Below are 19,221 nucleotides of genomic sequence, written 5' to 3' on the forward strand. Positions count from 1 at the left end.
CTTAAGCCCTAAAGTCAAAATGCACTTAATCTGAATAAAGGTCGAAACGACATCAGCAAAAAAATGAAAAAGGTTTTTTTTTTTTTTAAATTAATATACTTCATTTTTGACTGCTCCTCAAGATTTCAACAAATTATTTAATTGTAGTTTTTGTTAAGATAACAGAGTTGCTTAATATTTGTGATTATTTATATGTACTCGTTGTTAAGTAATTATTTTTTTTTAAAAAGCAATAAATGTGCAAACCCCCTCCCCTGAAACATTCTAAACATGCATGTTTTCGTTTTTTATCTCTATTTTTACATCAAATATATCATGCTTTATGCCAAAATGCATGCTTTTATATTTAAAATAACACCTTAAATAAACCAATATTGATTAATAATTAAGCAGGGTTTTGTCTTTTTTTAATTTATGAGTGTCACCTGTCTCTGAGTCTTTATTAGTTGTCGGCGTACACATAGAAACGCACGCATGGAATATGTTTCTATTTCCGTCGCATCTTTCAGCAAGGATTGCCTGAAGGGTTTCATCCCCTCCTATAAAATAAAAATAAAATGTTAACACATTTTAAATGTTTAAAAAAAAAATTTTATTAAAAAAAAAAAGTTCGTACTCGAGTCGTGTTCCAGGCTCAGCAGGATGTGTTTAACAGTGTCGATGTCGCATCTCAAAATTGAAGGCATTAGAGCTTGATGTTGCATTGCCAGTACGATAACCGCTGCTTGGGTCTTAAACAAGGAGGCAGACGACGCACGGAGCGGTAGGGCATGAGGTGCTGCAGCGATACATTTCAATGGTGGCAGATCCAGCCACTGGCTATCTCTAATCGAGTCGACTGAATCTTTCGCAAGGGGGCAGAGTGTCGAATTGCCGTCCCTCAAGAGAAGGACAGCGTCTGACATTTCTCCCGTCGACGTCAGGCTGATGTTATTGGGTTCCAAACCCAAGAAAGAATCCATGTCCGTCGGGAAAGGGCATTCCTGTTCAATACGGCCGGTAGTCAGATTAAACAGGATGTAGCAAATCCTGGTAGTATTTTTAACAATTGTGTGCAGACCTAACAGAAAAAAAAAAAATTAGAGCATTATTTTTTATTTAAAAAGGATGAACATTGAAAAATAAAGATTTACACACCTAACCCATCGACTGCGACTGCTAAAATCTGACCAACATTTTCCCCAATGTTGATCCTTTTTGGTGTTTTTTGTATAAAATCAGGAGCCCTGGATGTTGTATTGGGTTTTACGATCTAACAAAAACAAAAAATAAATTAATTAAATATAATATAAATCAAACAGACAAAAACAAATTTACCTGTAAATCATCCTTTCTAAGAAGTCTACAGTCTTGTAGGAGATCATCAGTCGGAAGATTTTCTTTGGTGTCTTTTCCCTGTTCTTTGTTTCCAGATTGAAACTTCACTGCTGCATAGAACCCATCAACTTTTAAAACTTGCCCGATAGGAAGACCCTTGACATCGTCGACAAACACAACATCCCTCAGTAGCCACATGATCTCGTCCTTTTTCTCCTCTTCTTTCACTGTGACTCTTTTGGCACGCTCTGAAACAGAAGGGTCAATTTTTCTTCTTCAAAGTATACATCATTATTTAAGTAAGAATATTTACTGAGAGTCGCTGATCCCGTATCGCTGCAGGTCGAAGATGCAGGGCTAGGAGGTGGAGGCATGTCAATTCTGTCTGCTGTCTCTTTCTGGCTGGACGATTTCGGTTGAGTTGAAGTGTTAGTCTTCAAACACTTATTGGTGTTCGGAGTCGATTCCGACCTACATTTTCCCTCTCCCACCAAATTGTTGGAATTTGGTGAAATCAATTTGAAACGACAGACATCTGTCAAATTCCAAGCAGAATTTTGCAGTTGTCCAACCTTTGGCACTCCTCCAGAAACGATGAAACCTTGAAATTTACAAATTAAATTGGTTAAACTTTATCGGTCTGAGCAGTTAAAGTTGAAAAATGTACCTATAGCACCCGGCTGGTACATGGGACTGCTCTTCATGCAAACCTGAGTACCAGCAGTGATTTCTGCTGTAGTGGACGATGGTCTCACTTTTGTCGACTTTGCCCTATGTTTCTCCCATTGTTTTTTCCTTTGAGAAAAAGGCAATACACCCCTTAAAAACAAAACAAAAAAAAAACATTAAAAACACCAACAAAACAACTTCATATAAACAAATAATCTAACTTCATATAAATTCTATCACTCACCACCAATATAAAGCTCCACTTTCAAGTTTGGCGAGTGTGTACAAAGTACAAGTGTACAATGCTGAGATACGATCGATTGTAAATTCAGTAAATGTCGTGGCTGGATGCTCCAATTTAGCTGCCGCAAAGGATAACTGCTCGTCCATCCAAGTCGCAACCTTTCCCGACTCGGTTGCCACAGTACACCTGATGGAGCAGGCAGAAATATGTGAAATTCTTTCATTCGTTAAACCGAGAACTGCGGTTTTCGGATGAAAAATTCCAGCCTATAAAATATAAATAAATTTTAAATTATGTTTGCGAATAGTTATTTTTAAAAGCCAAGCAAGCTTACATCTGTGTGTTTATAAGGTTCCGTTTCACACCATTTCCATTGGTGAAGTTGACCAGTCGTGGAAACAGCTATGAGCTCACTATGTAGAGCCGCAATGTTTGAAAACCGAACGGCAGGAGCGCCTTCTTTTTCAGGCCAGAATTCGACATCGTCGGACATCCACAAGGGGTTGCCACCGCCGATGTCTTTTTTCTTGTTTTCACCTTCTTTGTCCCAGTTGTCCCTTAAAGCAGTTTCAAGCCACCTCCTCGGGCCGAAATATTGTCTGTCTCTCCACCTTGAAAACTGGTCTCTCTCACTTCCATCTCTCCTTTCTCGATCCCTTTCGCTGCTCCTTTCACCTCCGCTTGTGCTCTCATTATTGCTCCTGTCACGGTCGCTGTTGCTGCCGCCTCCTCTTCTTAAATTGCCAGCAGCGCTCCTTCTGAAATATAAAAACTCGGGTGTTAAGGCATGGGGGGTTTTGACAGGCTCTTCAAAAACTTCAAATTTACATTCGCACGGATGAATACCCAAACATATCTTCTGAGAACATCGCGTCTGCATCTATTATGACTGAATGGTCTGGGTGGAATCCTCCATCCAGCAATGATATAAGATCCTCTGGAACATACGAGTCTGTCCCATCTTCAACTTCTTCTCCTTCCTCATCATCCCTTGAAAGAAGGTTGTTGACAGCTAAGTTGACATCTAAATTGGTTCTCTAAAAAAAAAGGCAACGAAACATATTAAAAAAAAAACCTTGCAACTTATATCAATTTAATAAACAAGTTATTTACCTGTAATTCTCTGATAATAAGATTTCTACTTTTTCCTTGTAAAACCACTTGGGCTTGGGAGATCAACTCGTCTGGAACGAACGGAGCTGTTATTACCGATCGGCCATTTCCAGAGCTGTTCACGCCCATGATTACTCCACCACTTGTTGGTGCGCCACGGCCCCTTATAATTATTAGAATAAAAAACTTATTAATCTGAAGCAAATAGATTTATTGTGAATTTTAATTATTCCCTCTAGGTACCTTATGTTGGATGCTGATGAACGCACGACTCGCCCACGTGTTCTTGTAGCCTGGCGGCTACCTCCTCCACCCCCTCCTCCTTTAGAGCTAATTTACAAAGAAAAATTAATTAAATCCCACAATCAATATAAAAAAAATTCAAGTCTTATAACACTTACTTTTTATTGTCATTTCTAGAGAGATCTAGTCTATCAGATATAATTGAAAAAGCCACCCTACAAACTTTGCCATCTTCCAAAAGGAGAGCAAAGTGATTGGGGCCAATAGCTATCGTCTTCACTCCAGATTTTAAAACAGCAAGAGCTTGCGGAGGCGCTACAGGTCCGAATCTGTTCAAACGATCTGCTACTTCTTTCAGCCTGAAAATAAAACAAATTATAAATAACTTTAACGTCTGTCTACTAGTTGAGATAGCCAAACAAAAATTATTAAAATCCTAAATGTATAGGGTAAAAAACAGCTTTATTTTATGATGCCTAGCCACAAAATAAAACTACAGTAAGTGTAGAAATATATTTAATATTGAAAACTGTGAATTAAAAAATCTGAACTGCCTTTTTCACACAGTTCATCTAGCGTTTTTATCCGAGTTCCCATTGTTCTGCTTTATTAGAAGTTTATCTAAAATAACTTTAACAACGAAAATAAAGTTCATAATGGATTTTTTTTAAATTCGAGCATTTTAACCTAACTTTGGCATTGTAAGTTCTAAAAAAATATCACCGATAATATAAATAAATAACTTAATTTTTCAGCAAGACGTGACGACGAGTGTAAGAAGAGAGTATTATAGAAGTACAAACTATATGGATTAACTCCTAGATAAGACTTAAGTTGTCTCATTTAACCATATCAAACATTTGACAAATTATCGGGTTGTCCGGAAAATAATGCAGGATTTTAAGTTTTCATTAAAAAAAATCTATATAAAATATTCTGTTTACGTTTACAGGATTACTCATTTGTATGAATGTCAANTTATTTTGATTAAAGAACATTGCTTTAAAGTAACTAGTTTCTTTTTTTTTGTTTAATACCAAAATCCTGCATTATTTTCCGGACAACCCAATAATAAGACTAAATGGTAATAAACCAGAAATTAATTAAAATAATTCCTATCATACAGGAAGGCTTAATGTCCAACTATCCACTGGGTGCCGTGTACAAAGGATCAAACCACATTACAATATGCTTTTCATTTCATTATCAATTAAAAAGCCATTGTCTCTGCCAGGACTCAAACCCAGAACCAACATGGCAAATATGAGTCGAGCACCACCTTAACCACTTGGCCAAAATTATGTAATTATTGAAAAGTTATTTTCAGATGTAAACCTCATGGTTGATTGGTCATCAGGCTATAGACCAAAAGGTAATCAATCACTGGATATTAAGAATTTGATTGAGATTTAAAGCCTCACATGTAGATATTATAAAATCTATAGTAACATTTAGAAACTATTATGTCAGTTTTCATAATCTGTTACAAGTACTAATGTAACAGGAAGAACTGAAATCCAGTCATATCTAAATAAACTGAATTACTCGAGTTTGACCTAATGCATTTGAAATGATAAACTTGAACTGATAAACCTGTTGGACATCTTTATTGAAAATTATCCAACCTTACCAAAAAATAATACTCACAGAACTATCACTGGATTTGTAAGAAAAATTTATTTTGCTAACACATTTACTAAAACGTTTTTTATACATTTTTATAACATAAAACTAATTACGAAGTTCGAATAATAATCTGATCAATATTGGGAACAAAAACCTTTTTATCACGATATATCAGACATACATAAATAGAAATTAAAAGCAATTAAAAAACTTCAATTTTAACATTTCAACAAACGATATGGAACAGTTTATAATTTTATCCAACTACAGTGCACTTTATCATGGCCATTTGGTTCAAAGAAATGCGAAAATGATTCAATATTTAAACTTGAAAGAATGTCTACGTAGGATGTAAATACTTTCTGAAAAGTACACAATGTTATCTGTTCGTTGTGATTCAGTCATCATAATAAAAAAATGGGCTGCCAAAATAAATAACGTATGAGTAACTGTACATAGTAATTAGCCATTATTTGTTAAAACAATTAAGGAAAAGAAATAGAACTGTGAAATGGAAAGATCAATGGATCCATCAAGCTAGTGGAAACAGTCAAAATTATTTACGCCTGTTCACATAAGCTTCAAAAATCTGGTACAACTTTTCCTTTACCACATCTCAGTTAATTGAATTAATAAATTAAAGAATTGCAGTTTTGGTAAAGAAAATGAAAAGTAATGACCATCATAAAACAATAGAACTGATATTCTAAATGAAAATTAAATTATGGCTGAACAGGAGGAGGACTAAATCAGCCAAAATGTTATTAATGTCCAACAGGTTGCCAAATGAACAGTAATTGGTCACAATACCCTCTTGGAAAGCCAATGTCAGATTAATAAAATTGGTTCACAAGTTCAAATTAAAGGTGCATTTACATGTAAGAGGAACTCACAGCTGGAGCTCTCGAGAGTTTCTGTCAGAGCCCTTTGCAGCAACTCTCGCGGGTCCACTTCAGACCATTTACAAACATGGATGGGACAGTGCTGATAGTGATTTTTAAACAAATCTTCGACATGAAAAAGAGAAGGAGCAGCAGCATTATTAGTTTTGTGTTTATCGAGAGAAAGAAAAAAACTTCACAAACAAAAAAGTGGGTCAGTCATGTACCACACTTTAGCACAGAAATTAGAACTTGAAGACACCTATTTAGGCTTTTTTTTGCAGATTTTCAAGTGTTGAAGTTGAATTGCTGGTAAAATTAGTGGGGGCCCATAATTTAAAAAAAAGACACTGCTGTGAGCATCTTATAGTTGCCTTAGATTAATTTCAGAGGCCGACAGTCTGTCACAAATTTCTCAATCACAAGGCTTTTTAACTCTATTTTTAAAATCTGGGTTCTGGTTGTCCCAAAAGGATTGGATTCAATTTGTATGCTTGCTTCAATGAGCTTGCAAACATCCTCAGGGGTCCATTGGAATTTTTTTTTTTTTAACGGTTGAGAGTACTTTCCGAGAGCCTGGGGACAATGTTTACACTAGTGATGAAGATACAACAGAGAGCTCTCCCTCTACTTCTCAGAGGATTTTACATTTGTGAGTTTTACTCTCAAGAATATATCTGCCACTCTCGAGAGTAAAAAACGCACCTTAAGGTTGAAGTTTTCCACCTATGAAAAACAACATGTGTGTTAATCAAATTTTCATCTATATTAATCATTGGGAATTATGAATTCCATCTCACATGGTTTTTTAAACTAAAAAGAACATCCTTTAAAATGATTTATTCGTAAGGATTTCACTATTGACCTGTAAAAGCCTGTAACACTTTAAAATATGTTTATATGTACGCTGTAATATGTATAGAGAGTGGTTGACACTGACAGTTCAATATTGGGACTGAACTGGAAAAAGGCTCAAGTACTGTGCCATTCGATGATTACAAAGCAAATCATACCAAGACAGAAAGCCATTTTGAGAAGAAAAAAAAATATAAATTGATCATTAAGTTTTTAGATTTCTTTCAGCAGGTGGCCAAATAGAAGTTTCATGTTATACAACTACATTTTCCTTACAATAGGGGAAGTGTAGTGCGCATGGTAATCAAATGTAAATTTTATACAAACTATTGGGAACAAGAACAAACAAAATGGAGAAAGGCGAAGCAGTATGAAAAATCTCTTGAACACGTTGCATGTTGGCAAGTAAAATTAAATAAAATGTTAATGCTTTTCAGCTATGGAATTACATAATACAGTTTAAAGACTAGGATTCTGTTTTAAACTGAATGAAGGATTACGACCGAACTGCTAAATGCGTGATCCTATCTTAATTGGACCCACAGCGACATTTTGAAAAACCATAATATCAGACCAGCTTGTGACAAAAAAAAATGTTTGAAGCTTTTCAATTATAGAATTGTGTTTTCATGATGCATCCCAATTGATACAAAAAATTGGAACAAATAAAATAAATTGAAGGAGACAATGACAATCCGGCATGAAAATATGTTTTACTTGTTATGTGGATGAGCTATGAGCAAAAATGAGTACTAAACTTCATGAATCAAACATCCTCTTAAATCTCCATTAATAAATCTTTAAGAATTTAGAAGGCAGAAAAAGGTTATGGTAATAACCTAATCAATGGTACTGTACTTAATAAATTAACACTTTTGTTATGGCAATGATTTGTAATACGACTCCCAAAGTACAGGATTTTTAACAGGCCAATAGTGTACAGTTCTGGAAAGCTTGTGGCTTAAGGGTTTAGCTGGCCGAAAAAGTTTACAGCTGTAACCTAAACCATGGTAATTAGCTAATAATTCCAAAAATACCTACAAGTAACAAAAAAAAGTACTTTCATAACAATTATTATGACTGTTAAATGACTATTATTTAAAGAATCCCGCTCGTGACACTGACTTTTTTATCTCAACTTAAAACTTTAATTAATTGGTCAAGCGGACAACAAAAAATAGTGAATTATTTAAAGAATGTCCAACAGGTTTAAAAGTAAACAGACCCAAAATAAATAAGACTGATCCATACGTTTTTCAACTATATATCAGCAAATGTCAAAATACAAATTTGAAACTATAAAAGTAAATTTTCATTACATGTGAGAAGGGATCGAATTATAAATCTCAAAACTAAATTGGAGGTCGATGACCATCCAGTACGAAATGTGTAGGGTATGTTTTAATAAAATGCAGTTGACTTATGAGCAACATAGAACCAGAAGTTAGAAGATAGCTTATTCTAGTATGATTTGTCATAAATGGTTGCCCTAGGGGATTTATTATACATTTGAAAATGGAAAAAAAACACCAGTGCTAAATTTAAAATATAAGAAAGATATATTCAAAAACGATAATAGATTCTGATCAGCAGGTGGAAAATAAATGTTTGATATTTTGCAGCTATGAAAGTAACATTTTCATTAGACTTAGAACTTATTGTGCACAGGATACTCAAATGTTAATTCAATACAAACTTGAGAATAAATAAAACTGTAAAACAGAGAAAGGTGTTGGCAATCTGGTATGAGTGTTTCCATTGTTGTATGAATAAGTTAGTCCATTGAGCAATTAAAATAAAACAAAACAAAAAATAAAGCAACAAAAGATTTTATTGTCAGATGTCTATTGTTATCTTTGTTATCCTATCATATCTCAGTTAATTGAACTATTTATCTACTAAATTAAGAGTTCAGCAGGCAGGAAAAGGTTACAGATACAACTTAAACCATAGTATTCGGCTATTAAATCATAAACTCTTACAGGTAACAAAAAATGTACTTTCATAATCAATTATTATTACGTCTGTTAAATGACTTGTTCCTATCTAAAGAATATCCGCTATTTAAGAAGTGAACCATAATTGGACCATAAGACATAACAGTCCATTCAACAGGTTTCAACTGTACATTAGCATGTGTCAAAATAAAAAAATTAAAAAAATAGATGCTTTTCACAGTTAAACATAAATGAACAGTTCAGGCTAGGACTAAGTAAAATGGTCATATGGTGAAGATCGATGACCCTCAAGTATATGTGTTACATTTTAATCGACTGCTCCTATAAAAAAATGTTCAACCTGTTAAAACTTAACCATAATTGGACCCCAAAAAACATAATTTGTCTAATCAATAGGTTCAGCTGTATGACTGCAGGTGTCAAAATAAAAAACTGACGGTTATCACAGTTATGACAGTACGTTATCATAACATTTTATCACTGGTGTCAAATATAACTTTAAAAAGGAAATCGATCCAATATGAAATGTGGTTAGGAAACTGGTAACAAATCTGCAATAGAAAAAATATATAATGAAAAACAATAATGGTCATATCAGCCGGTGCGAAAATAAATGTTTTGCTGTTTTTCAGCTATGAAAGTACATTTTAAAAATGGAGATTGGCTATCTGGTAGTGTTTCCATTGTTACATGGAAAAGTTAGTAAGTTGGACTGGGGGGGGACTATAAATAAATAAAATAAAGCTACCAAAAATTTTACTTTTGTCTAGAAGTCTATCGCTTTCTTTGTTTGATTATTGTTATCCTGTCATATCTCAGTTAATTAAACTAAGTAGGGTTTTACATATAAGAAAAGGTTTTGGCTATAACCTAGTCCATGTTATTTAACTATTAGATCCAAAACATCTTTAGGAGATAAAAGTACAGAGTTTGATTTCGTTTTAAACAAAATTTAACATTATGACCGAGCTATTAAATTATTCCTATCTGCAAGCCATATATATTGATAATTAAGTAGGTTAAGATGTTTAAAGTAGGCTATAAAATGCTCTAGATAATAATGGACTGATCCATCTATAAATCTATCAATACTATGTTCATCAGCTGGGTCAAAATAAATGTATGTTTTCCAGCTATGGAAGTGTGTTTTCATAATCTGTGATTCTTAATTGGTACAAAATATTGGTACTAAATAAGTGAAATTTTAAAAGGCAACGGCAATCCGGTGAAAGTATATTTTACTTGTTATGAGGATGAGGATGAGCAAAACTGGGCACTTAACATTAGAAAAAAAATCTTCCTATAGCTCACTTAATTGAACTATTTATCTAATAGATTGAGTTTAACAGGAAGGAAAAGTTCATGGTTTTAACATAAACTGTGGTGCATGGCATTAATTTAAAAAAAAACAGTAACAAAAAGTTTACAATAATAGTCGATCTGTAAAAAATATTTATGGTATGTTTTAATTATGAAGTTGAGTTGACTTACAAGCAACAAAGTAGTATAGTCAGATCAGCATGTGGCAAAAAAGTAAGGTTTTCATAAAGCGTAGAACTTATTGTACACATGATGATCAAATGTTAATTAAATACAAACTTGGGCCTATATAACTGTACAATGAAGAAAGGTAATGGCTAACTGATATAAAAGTGTGTTTCCACCAACATTGGGCATTTAAAACAAGAAAAATAAAGCAACAAAAGATTTTTATTATTGCCCTGATGTCCATTGCTTTCTTGGCCGATTGTTGTTATCCTGTCATATCTCAGTTAATTGAACTATTTATCAACTGAATAGAGTTTTAAAGATAAGAAAAGGTTATGGCTAACTAAAAAATTCCATAACATCTATATGGAAGAAAAGTATGGAGTATAAGTCTCTCTTTTAGTCTTTGATTCTGCTGTAAACTGAATTTAAGATTATGACAAAACTGTTAAATGACATCCTATCCTAATTGGACACACGAAGACACTTTTTTTTTGGGGGGGGGGAAATCATATCAGCACAAAACACAAAAAAGTTTTTCAATTTTAGAAGTGTTTTCATGGCATGTTCGTCTTAATTGATACAAACAATTGAAACAAATAAACTAAATTGAAAGAGGCGATGGCAATTCAGTATCAAAGTGTGTTTGTCTTGTTTCGTGAATGAGCCATGAGCAAAACTCCGCACTGTCCGGCTATATTTCAGTTAATTACACTATTTATCCACTAAATTAAGAGTTTAGTAGGCAGGAAAAAGATATGTTTATAACATAAACAATGGTTACTTATTTAATAAGTTAACGCTTTCATTATGGCAACGATTTGCAAATACCAATTTCAAAACTTTTAAAGTTGCAAGATGTGTGTAGATCTATGAGAGATGAGAATGATTGTGGCTTACTTAACAGCAATAAAATAAACCATGGTAATTAACTTTTAATTCCTAAACACCTAGAGGTAACAAAAAACAACGTCCAAACAAAAAAACAATTATCACAATGAATGTTAAACGACTGCTCCAATCTAAAGAATGTCCAACAGGCTTATAAGTAAACCAGTTGGACACAAAAGACATAAGTTTCAACTATGTCAACAGGTGTCAAAATAAACTGAAACATTTCACAGTTATGAAAGCAAATTTGCATAACATGTGAGAATGATTATCAGCATTATAGACAAAACTAAACTGGAGATCGTTGACTATCAGGTATGAAAAGAGTATGCTGTTTTAATTGTTATGTTGATGAATAATGTGAGCAACCAGAACATTGAAGCTAGCATATTTTAGTATGATTCCATAGGATCTTGGGGCCAAATATAACTGCAAAATGGAGAAAAGAAATGGCTAACTGCTATAAAAGTGTATTTCTATTGTTCGACCGTTATATGACCATCCTGTATGAAATGTGTATGGTATGTTTTAATTGCTATGTAGATGAGTTATGGGAGCAACCAGAACATTGAAGCTAGCATATTTTAGTATGATTTGTCATAAATGGATGCTATATAGCAGGTTTATTTTAGGTTTTTGACATTGAAAAAAAAAGTCTAGAAGGTGGCAAAATAAATGTTTTATGTGTTTTCAGCTATGAAATGCTTTTTATGATATATACTATCCTCATGTTTATTCAATAGAATCTTGGGGCCAAATATAACCGCAAACGAGAAAGGAAATGGCTAACTGTCATAAAAATGTATTTCTATTGTTCAACCATTACATAACCATCCAGTATGAGATGTGTGTGGTAACCTAGAAGCTACCATTTATTAGCACAAATTATCATAAATAGACACTACAGCAGATTTATTTTAAGTTTGACAATTACCAGTGCTAAACGTTTTTCAGTTATTAAAGTGCACTCTAAAAATGGAGAAAGACGTTTGTTGCCAATCTGGTATGGAAGTGTTTCCATTGTTACACGGAAAAGTTAGTAAGTTGGCCAATCAAAAAAAAAAAAAAAAAAAAAAAAAACTTGCCCAGATGACTTCTATTACTTTGTTTGTTTTAATTGTTGTTATCCATATCTCAGTTAATTGAACTATTTATCCAATGAATTAAGAGTTTAACTGAAAGGAAAAGATTATAAATATAACCTAATCTATGGTACATAGTTATTAATTTTACAAAAACCCCTGGTAACAAAAAAAAACATGTAAAACTCCAATAATAGAGTCTGATCCTTAAAATGGAAGTCAACCAGTAAGAAATAGACATGGGGGCGAATCGCCATGAGGATGAGTTGATTAATAGCAACATAGTAGCATAGCAACTCATCAGCAAGTGGCAAAATAAATGTTTGTGTGTTTTCAGGTATGAAATGTTTTTATATGATGTAGAACATCCCCACAGTAATGGAATGTATATTCAATACAAGGAAATGGCTAAATGACTAAAAGGGTGTTACTATTGTTTGACAATTACATAACCATCCAGTATGAAATGTGTATGGTATGTTTTAATTATGTAGATGAGTTATGGTAACAACCAGAATATAAAAGCTAGCATATTTTAGTATGATTTGTCTTAAAGGAATGCTCTAGCAGATTTATTTTCGGTTTGACGATGAAAAAAAAGCACACCCGTACTAATTGTTTTTCAGTTATGAAAGTACAATCTCAAAATGGAGAAAGGTGTTTGTTGGCTATCTGGCATGAAGGTTTTCCACTCTTACATGGAAAGTTGGTAAAAAAAAAAAAAAATTACTGTTATCTAGATGTCTATTGCTTTGTTGGTTTGATTGTTGTTATCCTGTCATATCTGATTTAATTGAACTATTTATCTAATGAATTAACAGTTTGACAGAGAGGGAAAAGGTTGTAGCTGTAGCCTAAACCATGTTTAGGTACAAAAATCCTTGATATAAAAAAAGAAAGTACAACTGCAATAATCGAGTCTGATCCATAAAACAGAGGTCGACCCAGCAAGAAATAGGCGAGATGTTAATTACCATGAAGATGGGTTGATTTGCAGCAACATAGTAACATAGCAACTAATCAGCAGGTGGTACAATGTTTTATGTGTTTTCAGCTCTGAAATGCTTTTTATTATGTATACTATCCTCATGTCTATGCAATAGAAACTAGGGACCAAATATAACCACAAAATGGAGAAAGGAAATAGCTACCCGGCTAAAAGTTTATTACTATTTTTCGATAATTACATATCCATCCAGTATGAAATGTGTATGGTATGTTTTAATTGTTACGCAGATGAGTTATGGAAGCAACCAGAACTTAGAAGCTAGCATATTTTAGTATGATTTGTCATAAATGGACAGTTTAACAATTTAGTTTAGGTTTTGACAATGAAAAAAAAGCACAAACCAGGGCTAAATGTTTTTTAGTTGTCTCAAAATGAAGAAAGATTTTGACAATTTGGTTTGAGTTAGTCAATAAGAAAAAATTTCTGTTATCCAGATATCTATTGCTTTGTTGGTTTGATTGTTATTATTCTGCCATATCTGATTAATTAACTATTTATCTAATGAATTAACAATTTGACAGGAAGGAAAAGGTTATAGCTATAGCCTAAACCGTGGTTAGGTACAAAAACCCTTCATATAAAAAAAAATGTAAAACTGAAATAATCAAGTCTGATCCATAAAATGGAGTCGATGTAGTAAGACATAGGCATGGGACGTGAAATGCCATGAGGATGAGTTGATTTATAGCAACATAGTAATTTATAGTAACATAGCACAGATCAGCAGATGACAAAATAAACGTTTTATGTGTTTTTAGCTATGAAATGTTTTTATTTGACATTGAACATCCGCATGGTAATGGAATGTGTATTCGATACAAACTTGGGACCAAATAACACCACAGTATGAGATGTGTACGGTATATTTTAATTATGTATATGAGCTATGAGCGACACAGAACCAGAAGTTAGAAGGTAACATATTCTAGTATGATTTGACATAAATGGACACCATAGGGGATTTGGTGTAGGTTTGACAATGGAATAAAAAAGGAGGCAGCAATGCCAAATTTGCAAGGTAATGCTAGTTTTTGGGCCAGTGCTTTCTCCATATTAATTCCTCGTCGGTTTTGAAATAGAATTTTGTAAAAATGACTAGTTCGTCCGTTTATCAGGTACGGCCTATAATCAATAATGTCAACGGCCAAATAATGACCGTCTAGATTGTTATCGGATTTAATTTTGAGAATGGTCGTTTGTTCAATTTCGAAGTTTTTAAGGCGACCTACGACCGCCAGACGGGGGCGAGAACCGGCGGAACTTCGTCGCCGATTGGGTCCCAACTAGGTTATCTATTAAAGCACGGGACTTTAACGGGAAAATCAATAAAGTTCGAGTTTCGAAAAAAAGCCCGGACGGGAAACGCCTCGTGGCCTGTTCGGACCGACTGGAAAAGCGTCGACACGTCGATGGGGGGAAAAACGGGAAAAGCCGGAAATAACCTCAAAACGCTGGCGTTTATACCGTTCAATTTTAACAGGACAGAGGATATAAAAATTATGAAATTTTCTTTTTTGGGGGTTTGAATAATAGAGAATTTATTCCGAGGAGCTTTAATTTTTTTTCAAAATGGATGTCTTGGTGGTTTCTTTGATTTTCAATCTTGTGAAATAGTCCTAATTGTTAGGCTTTTCAAATTCAATTCGGCCGAAAGGGTAGAAACCGAAGCGATAAAAAAAGCTGCTCATCGCTTTTAGGCTTATTACAACATATTTTTAAATTTTATTTTTAGATTTTTTATAGTTAGATTTTACTCCTGTTAAGTGGTAAACCGATATGTTTTTATAGATTATAAGGCTTTAAGATGTGAGTTAAATTAAAAAGAACGAGGTTTTTGAAAAGCGTAAAATATAAGGAAAAAAGGTAGAGACAGGGAAAGGGAGAGGGCGAGGGCTGGAGGTGGGGCGCAAGAACTTAAAAGCATGGAAATGCACGAGCCGAGAATGTGAAAAGGGTTCGAAAAAAGTCATCCCTAGCCCGTCAAAAAGGGTCGAGAATAGGGACTTAATTGGATAAAGTTCATCAGGCTTTAAGGAAAAGGATGAAGACGGGCTTAAAACTATCTCGGCGTTAGAATGAATCCGTACAAACCTATCGTTAAGCTGATCCTCCGTCCCAGGGATGGGATGGACGACGAATTGCAACGAGGACATTTTCGTTGGCGGTGTCGACGACTAAAACACTGCGAGATATCGGGCCGATGCGGGTGACACCATTTTTCGGAAACGGCTCGACGAAAGTTCACTTTTCCTGTTGTCCAGTTGAAAACAATGGCCGACGAAGAACTCGAACGAGAATCGGCCCCGAGTGCTCGAACGAATGAAAGCGAGGAGGATCGACGATCGTCTGTTGGGCCAAGCTCGCCAACCTAACGCGCCACGACTGTTGTCTTCGCCTCCTGGCTCCCTTCTCGACTACCTTTTCCTCACTCTTATTAATTTTTGACCGAACTATTGAAAAATTGAGCCTCGCGAAAAAACAAAAACGAATGAAAGAATTGGAAACAACTGTTAATGTTTTTTCTCCTCCGGGTTTTATGTTTAATACATATGTTCCTTCGGCGTAGAGGTTCCGCGCTCCGAAGTATTCTGGGTGGCGGTGCGTCGCGGAGGGGGCGCGGCTGATATCTGGATAGCGCACTTCGCTCCCGCCTTCTTCAAAACGAATCACGATTCTACGACCGTTCCTATCTGTACAACTGGAATTTCCTTAAATTTTAATTCTAGACGTTTCTTCTGCCGATTTGAAGTTTAAAACAAAAATTTGGAAAAAACACAACAATCACATTCCATTCAAAACATATCGCACTTTACGGGCAGTCAGCTTTTTACTTTTTAATTGCACAAGAGCCACTTTTTTCTCTAACTATACACCGCTATTAATTATCTGTAAAAGTTTCTGATGGCATTTAACTAATAAAATAATTAGTGGAAAGCTCAGAAAGTTGATCAAGTGGGCATTTGCGAGGTGAAAAATATGTTTACAAAATTACAAAAAGGCCCACTTTTCAGAATTGGCAACATAAAAATTAATTTAACAAAATATACTAAATAAAGAAAACAAAATCATGCACATCTGAAAACATCCGACTAAGTTAGAATAAATAGAAAGAATATTTGGAATTATTTTAATTTTAATTTTTCTTACACTTGCTTTTTCCCACATATTTATTGTACCGTTGTATTAAAAATAAACTCTAATCCCCACACATAAATTTATATATTTTGAACTATTTGAAATCATTGAGATCATGACACACAAGTACAAAATACAATTTTCCTAGACAATTTGTTATCTAATTATAATTAATACCAAAAAGAATTACACATTTTCTAATTCCAGAAAAACAAATATGTGTCAATATGAAAGACAGAATAATTTGTTTGAATAAATAAACACCAAAACTATTAATTTTTAGAGTGATTTGGCCATGGTACAATTCCAAGAAAACAAAAGCTAAAAATATTAAATTTTAATCCGACGTTTTACCAACTTAAAATGAAAATTTGGAAAATTGTTTTGATCGATTAGAACATATATTGAATTTTACTGTTGGACTTTTTGCCAATTTGAAGCTTAAAATGAAAAGATGTTAGTATGAGTAACATTTCATTCAAAACATATCCACTTTACAGGCAGTCAGCTTTTTGATATTTTAATAGCACAATAGCCACTTTTTTCTTTAACTATACATTGCTATTAATTATCTGTAAAAGTCTCTGATGATATTTACGTATAATTTAACAAAATATACTAAATAAAGAAAACAAATAAAATCGTGCACACCTGAAAAACATCAGACTAAGTAAGAAAAAATAGAAAGAATTACATATTTTAAAACCTGGTCTTCTTTTTCTTTTCTTTTTTTACACTCCTGCTTTATTTTCCACCATGGAAAATTATAACAAATACAATAATAAATAAAACAACAGTTTAAATCATGAATCATGCTACACACACACACACACAATCTAAATATATTATATTTATGGTTCAGCAAATATCAGAAAATATTGAAGATTGTCTAAGAGACAAATAAACATATTGTTTAGGAGTGCTTGTCCAATTTTTTATATTGCGTGATTAGGTCATGGCACATTAGCCATACAAGAATACAAGTATTAAATATATATTAAATTCTAATTGTAAACTTTTTTGCCAATTTGAAGCTTAAAGCCAAAATTTGGAAAATACACAACAATCACATTCTATTAAAAATACACTGCACTGTATGAGCAGTCAGATGTTTACTTTTTAATTTTAATTCTGCTTACTTTCTCTAGAGACACGTAGACTTTGCTCTGATTTACTTACTATTTTTATTATAATCAAATACCATATTGACATACCTTCTTTACATAGTCGAATCAACTTTTCTGAACTGAGTTACTTGACCATGCATAATAGACTGATTCATATTTCCTGCCATACTATGTATAGTAAAAATACTCCTCTTAGTAGAATTATGTGTTCCATCAGTAACTTTCCTCCTCTTTCTTATTTCAATTATTCTGTTACAGAAAGTAGAGTACATATCTGAAAAAACAGAGTAGATTAGAAGGGAAAGAAAATATTTTATATGATTTCAACTATTTGAAATCATAGTTTGATGAGTTTAGCACATTAGCACTCGAATGATGGTAAAAACGGAATGCATCTGGCAGAACCAAAATGATCAAAAAAGAACCAAGCTTCAGTTTTTATTGTGAAAATGTATTTACACCATAAGCATGTATTCAGTTTGAAAATGGCTGCAGTGATCTTAAGAGGTAATTTATAATTAATTTATTCAATATCTCTTGTCTTTAAACTTAAAAAAAAAATTAAACAGTTGTGCTTTAAGTGGTATTACAAATTATCAATTAAAATATTTTTATTTAGACACAGACAACGGAAGATGGTGAAATGCAGAACAGCATCTGATAGACTAAGCCAGCGAAGATAGACAAATATGGTTGGTAATGAACACATTTCACATTCGTGTCCCTTCACGCAACAGATAAATCTCATAACAGTAATTTATGACAGCAATAAAAGTAATGTTTTTTAAAAATTAAGCATGTAAAAGTATGTATAAATAAATAAATGAACTGAAGAGATTTAGGAAAAATGATTTGTAGAAATTTCCAGCCTTGGAAAATTTTGTATTGCCCTTTTTCCTCAATCAGATTTCAAATTTTCAGCCCTTTTTCTTTAACTTAGATGTGATTAGGGGTAATTTGTGGTTGACAAAAAAAAAGAAAAAAATTAAATAAATAAACCCCATGAAATAGCACATATTTTCAAAATATTATGATCTATGTTTAAATAATTAAAATTAAATTTCTTGAACCATTTTTTACTATAGGTAGTATTAAAAATTATTGAATTATAATATTAACGATTTAGACACCACATTCACACTGAAGATGGAAAAGTTATGTTTCGTGGCTGAACGATTAAGGAAGTGAGAATAGACAGACCAAGGATTGGTAATAACTAAATTTTAGATCAAGCACTCACACAACAGAGAAATCTCAGGGTATATACATTTTCTGTTATTATAATTTCTTATTATTCCATTATAGTTTTATCATTTTCATATTATTTTATTGGTTTGTCAATATATTATTGAATGTTTGCTTTGTTAAGCATAGTTATGGCAGTAATATTTTTTTAATTAAACATGCAAAGGGTTAACTGATGTATGTATATAAATACATAAATGAACTGAAGAGGATTTGCAGAAATTTCCAGTCCTGTAAAAATTTTGTATTTCCACATTTTGTCCATTTCACACAATCGGATTTCAAATTTTCAATCCTTTTTCAGTCATTTAAATATTGTTTGGGTTAATTTATGTATA

The 19,221-nt window shown here is 33.2% G+C and overlaps 1 protein-coding gene and 1 long non-coding RNA gene across 16 annotated transcripts in view; one reads left to right on the top strand and one right to left on the bottom strand.

Moving 5' to 3' along the window:
* LOC106669364 (E3 ubiquitin-protein ligase hyd) overlaps positions 1–16,081 on the bottom strand; it is a 36,402-nt gene extending 20,321 nt beyond the window's left edge. For 3 of the 15 annotated variants that reach the window (XM_024228727.1, XM_014398789.2, XM_024228721.1), the window contains exons 1-13: positions 15,468–16,070; positions 3,745–3,945; positions 3,587–3,673; positions 3,344–3,509; positions 3,059–3,267; positions 2,565–2,988; positions 2,231–2,496; positions 1,985–2,136; positions 1,631–1,918; positions 1,318–1,565; positions 1,138–1,252; positions 617–1,060; positions 426–539 (exon numbers count right to left, since the gene is read on the bottom strand). In XM_024228727.1, the coding sequence (XP_024084495.1) occupies positions 426–539; positions 617–1,060; positions 1,138–1,252; positions 1,318–1,565; positions 1,631–1,918; positions 1,985–2,136; positions 2,231–2,496; positions 2,565–2,988; positions 3,059–3,267; positions 3,344–3,509; positions 3,587–3,673; positions 3,745–3,945; positions 15,468–15,529 (2,776 nt within the window). In that variant the 5' untranslated portion in view covers positions 15,530–16,070. Of the gene's footprint in view, positions 1–425; positions 540–616; positions 1,061–1,137; positions 1,253–1,317; positions 1,566–1,630; positions 1,919–1,984; positions 2,137–2,230; positions 2,497–2,564; positions 2,989–3,058; positions 3,268–3,343; positions 3,510–3,586; positions 3,674–3,744; positions 3,946–15,467 lie in introns of all 15 variants that reach the window. The other 12 variants (XM_024228728.1, XM_024228723.1, XM_024228725.1 and 9 more) reach the window with 11 other exon arrangements.
* A 1,592-nt stretch (positions 16,082–17,673) lies between these two features.
* On the top strand, positions 17,674–18,426 carry LOC112127584. The gene is made up of 3 exons (XR_002910637.1): positions 17,674–17,810; positions 17,897–18,145; positions 18,258–18,426. It is a non-coding gene; the product is annotated as an uncharacterized LOC112127584 (long non-coding RNA).
* Positions 18,427–19,221: the final 795 nt, after the last annotated feature.

This window comes from Cimex lectularius, unplaced genomic scaffold (assembly GCF_000648675.2).
Source record: "Cimex lectularius strain Harlan isolate CLEC.00 unplaced genomic scaffold, Clec_2.1 scaffold198, whole genome shotgun sequence".
Classification (NCBI taxonomy): domain Eukaryota; kingdom Metazoa; phylum Arthropoda; class Insecta; order Hemiptera; family Cimicidae; genus Cimex; species Cimex lectularius.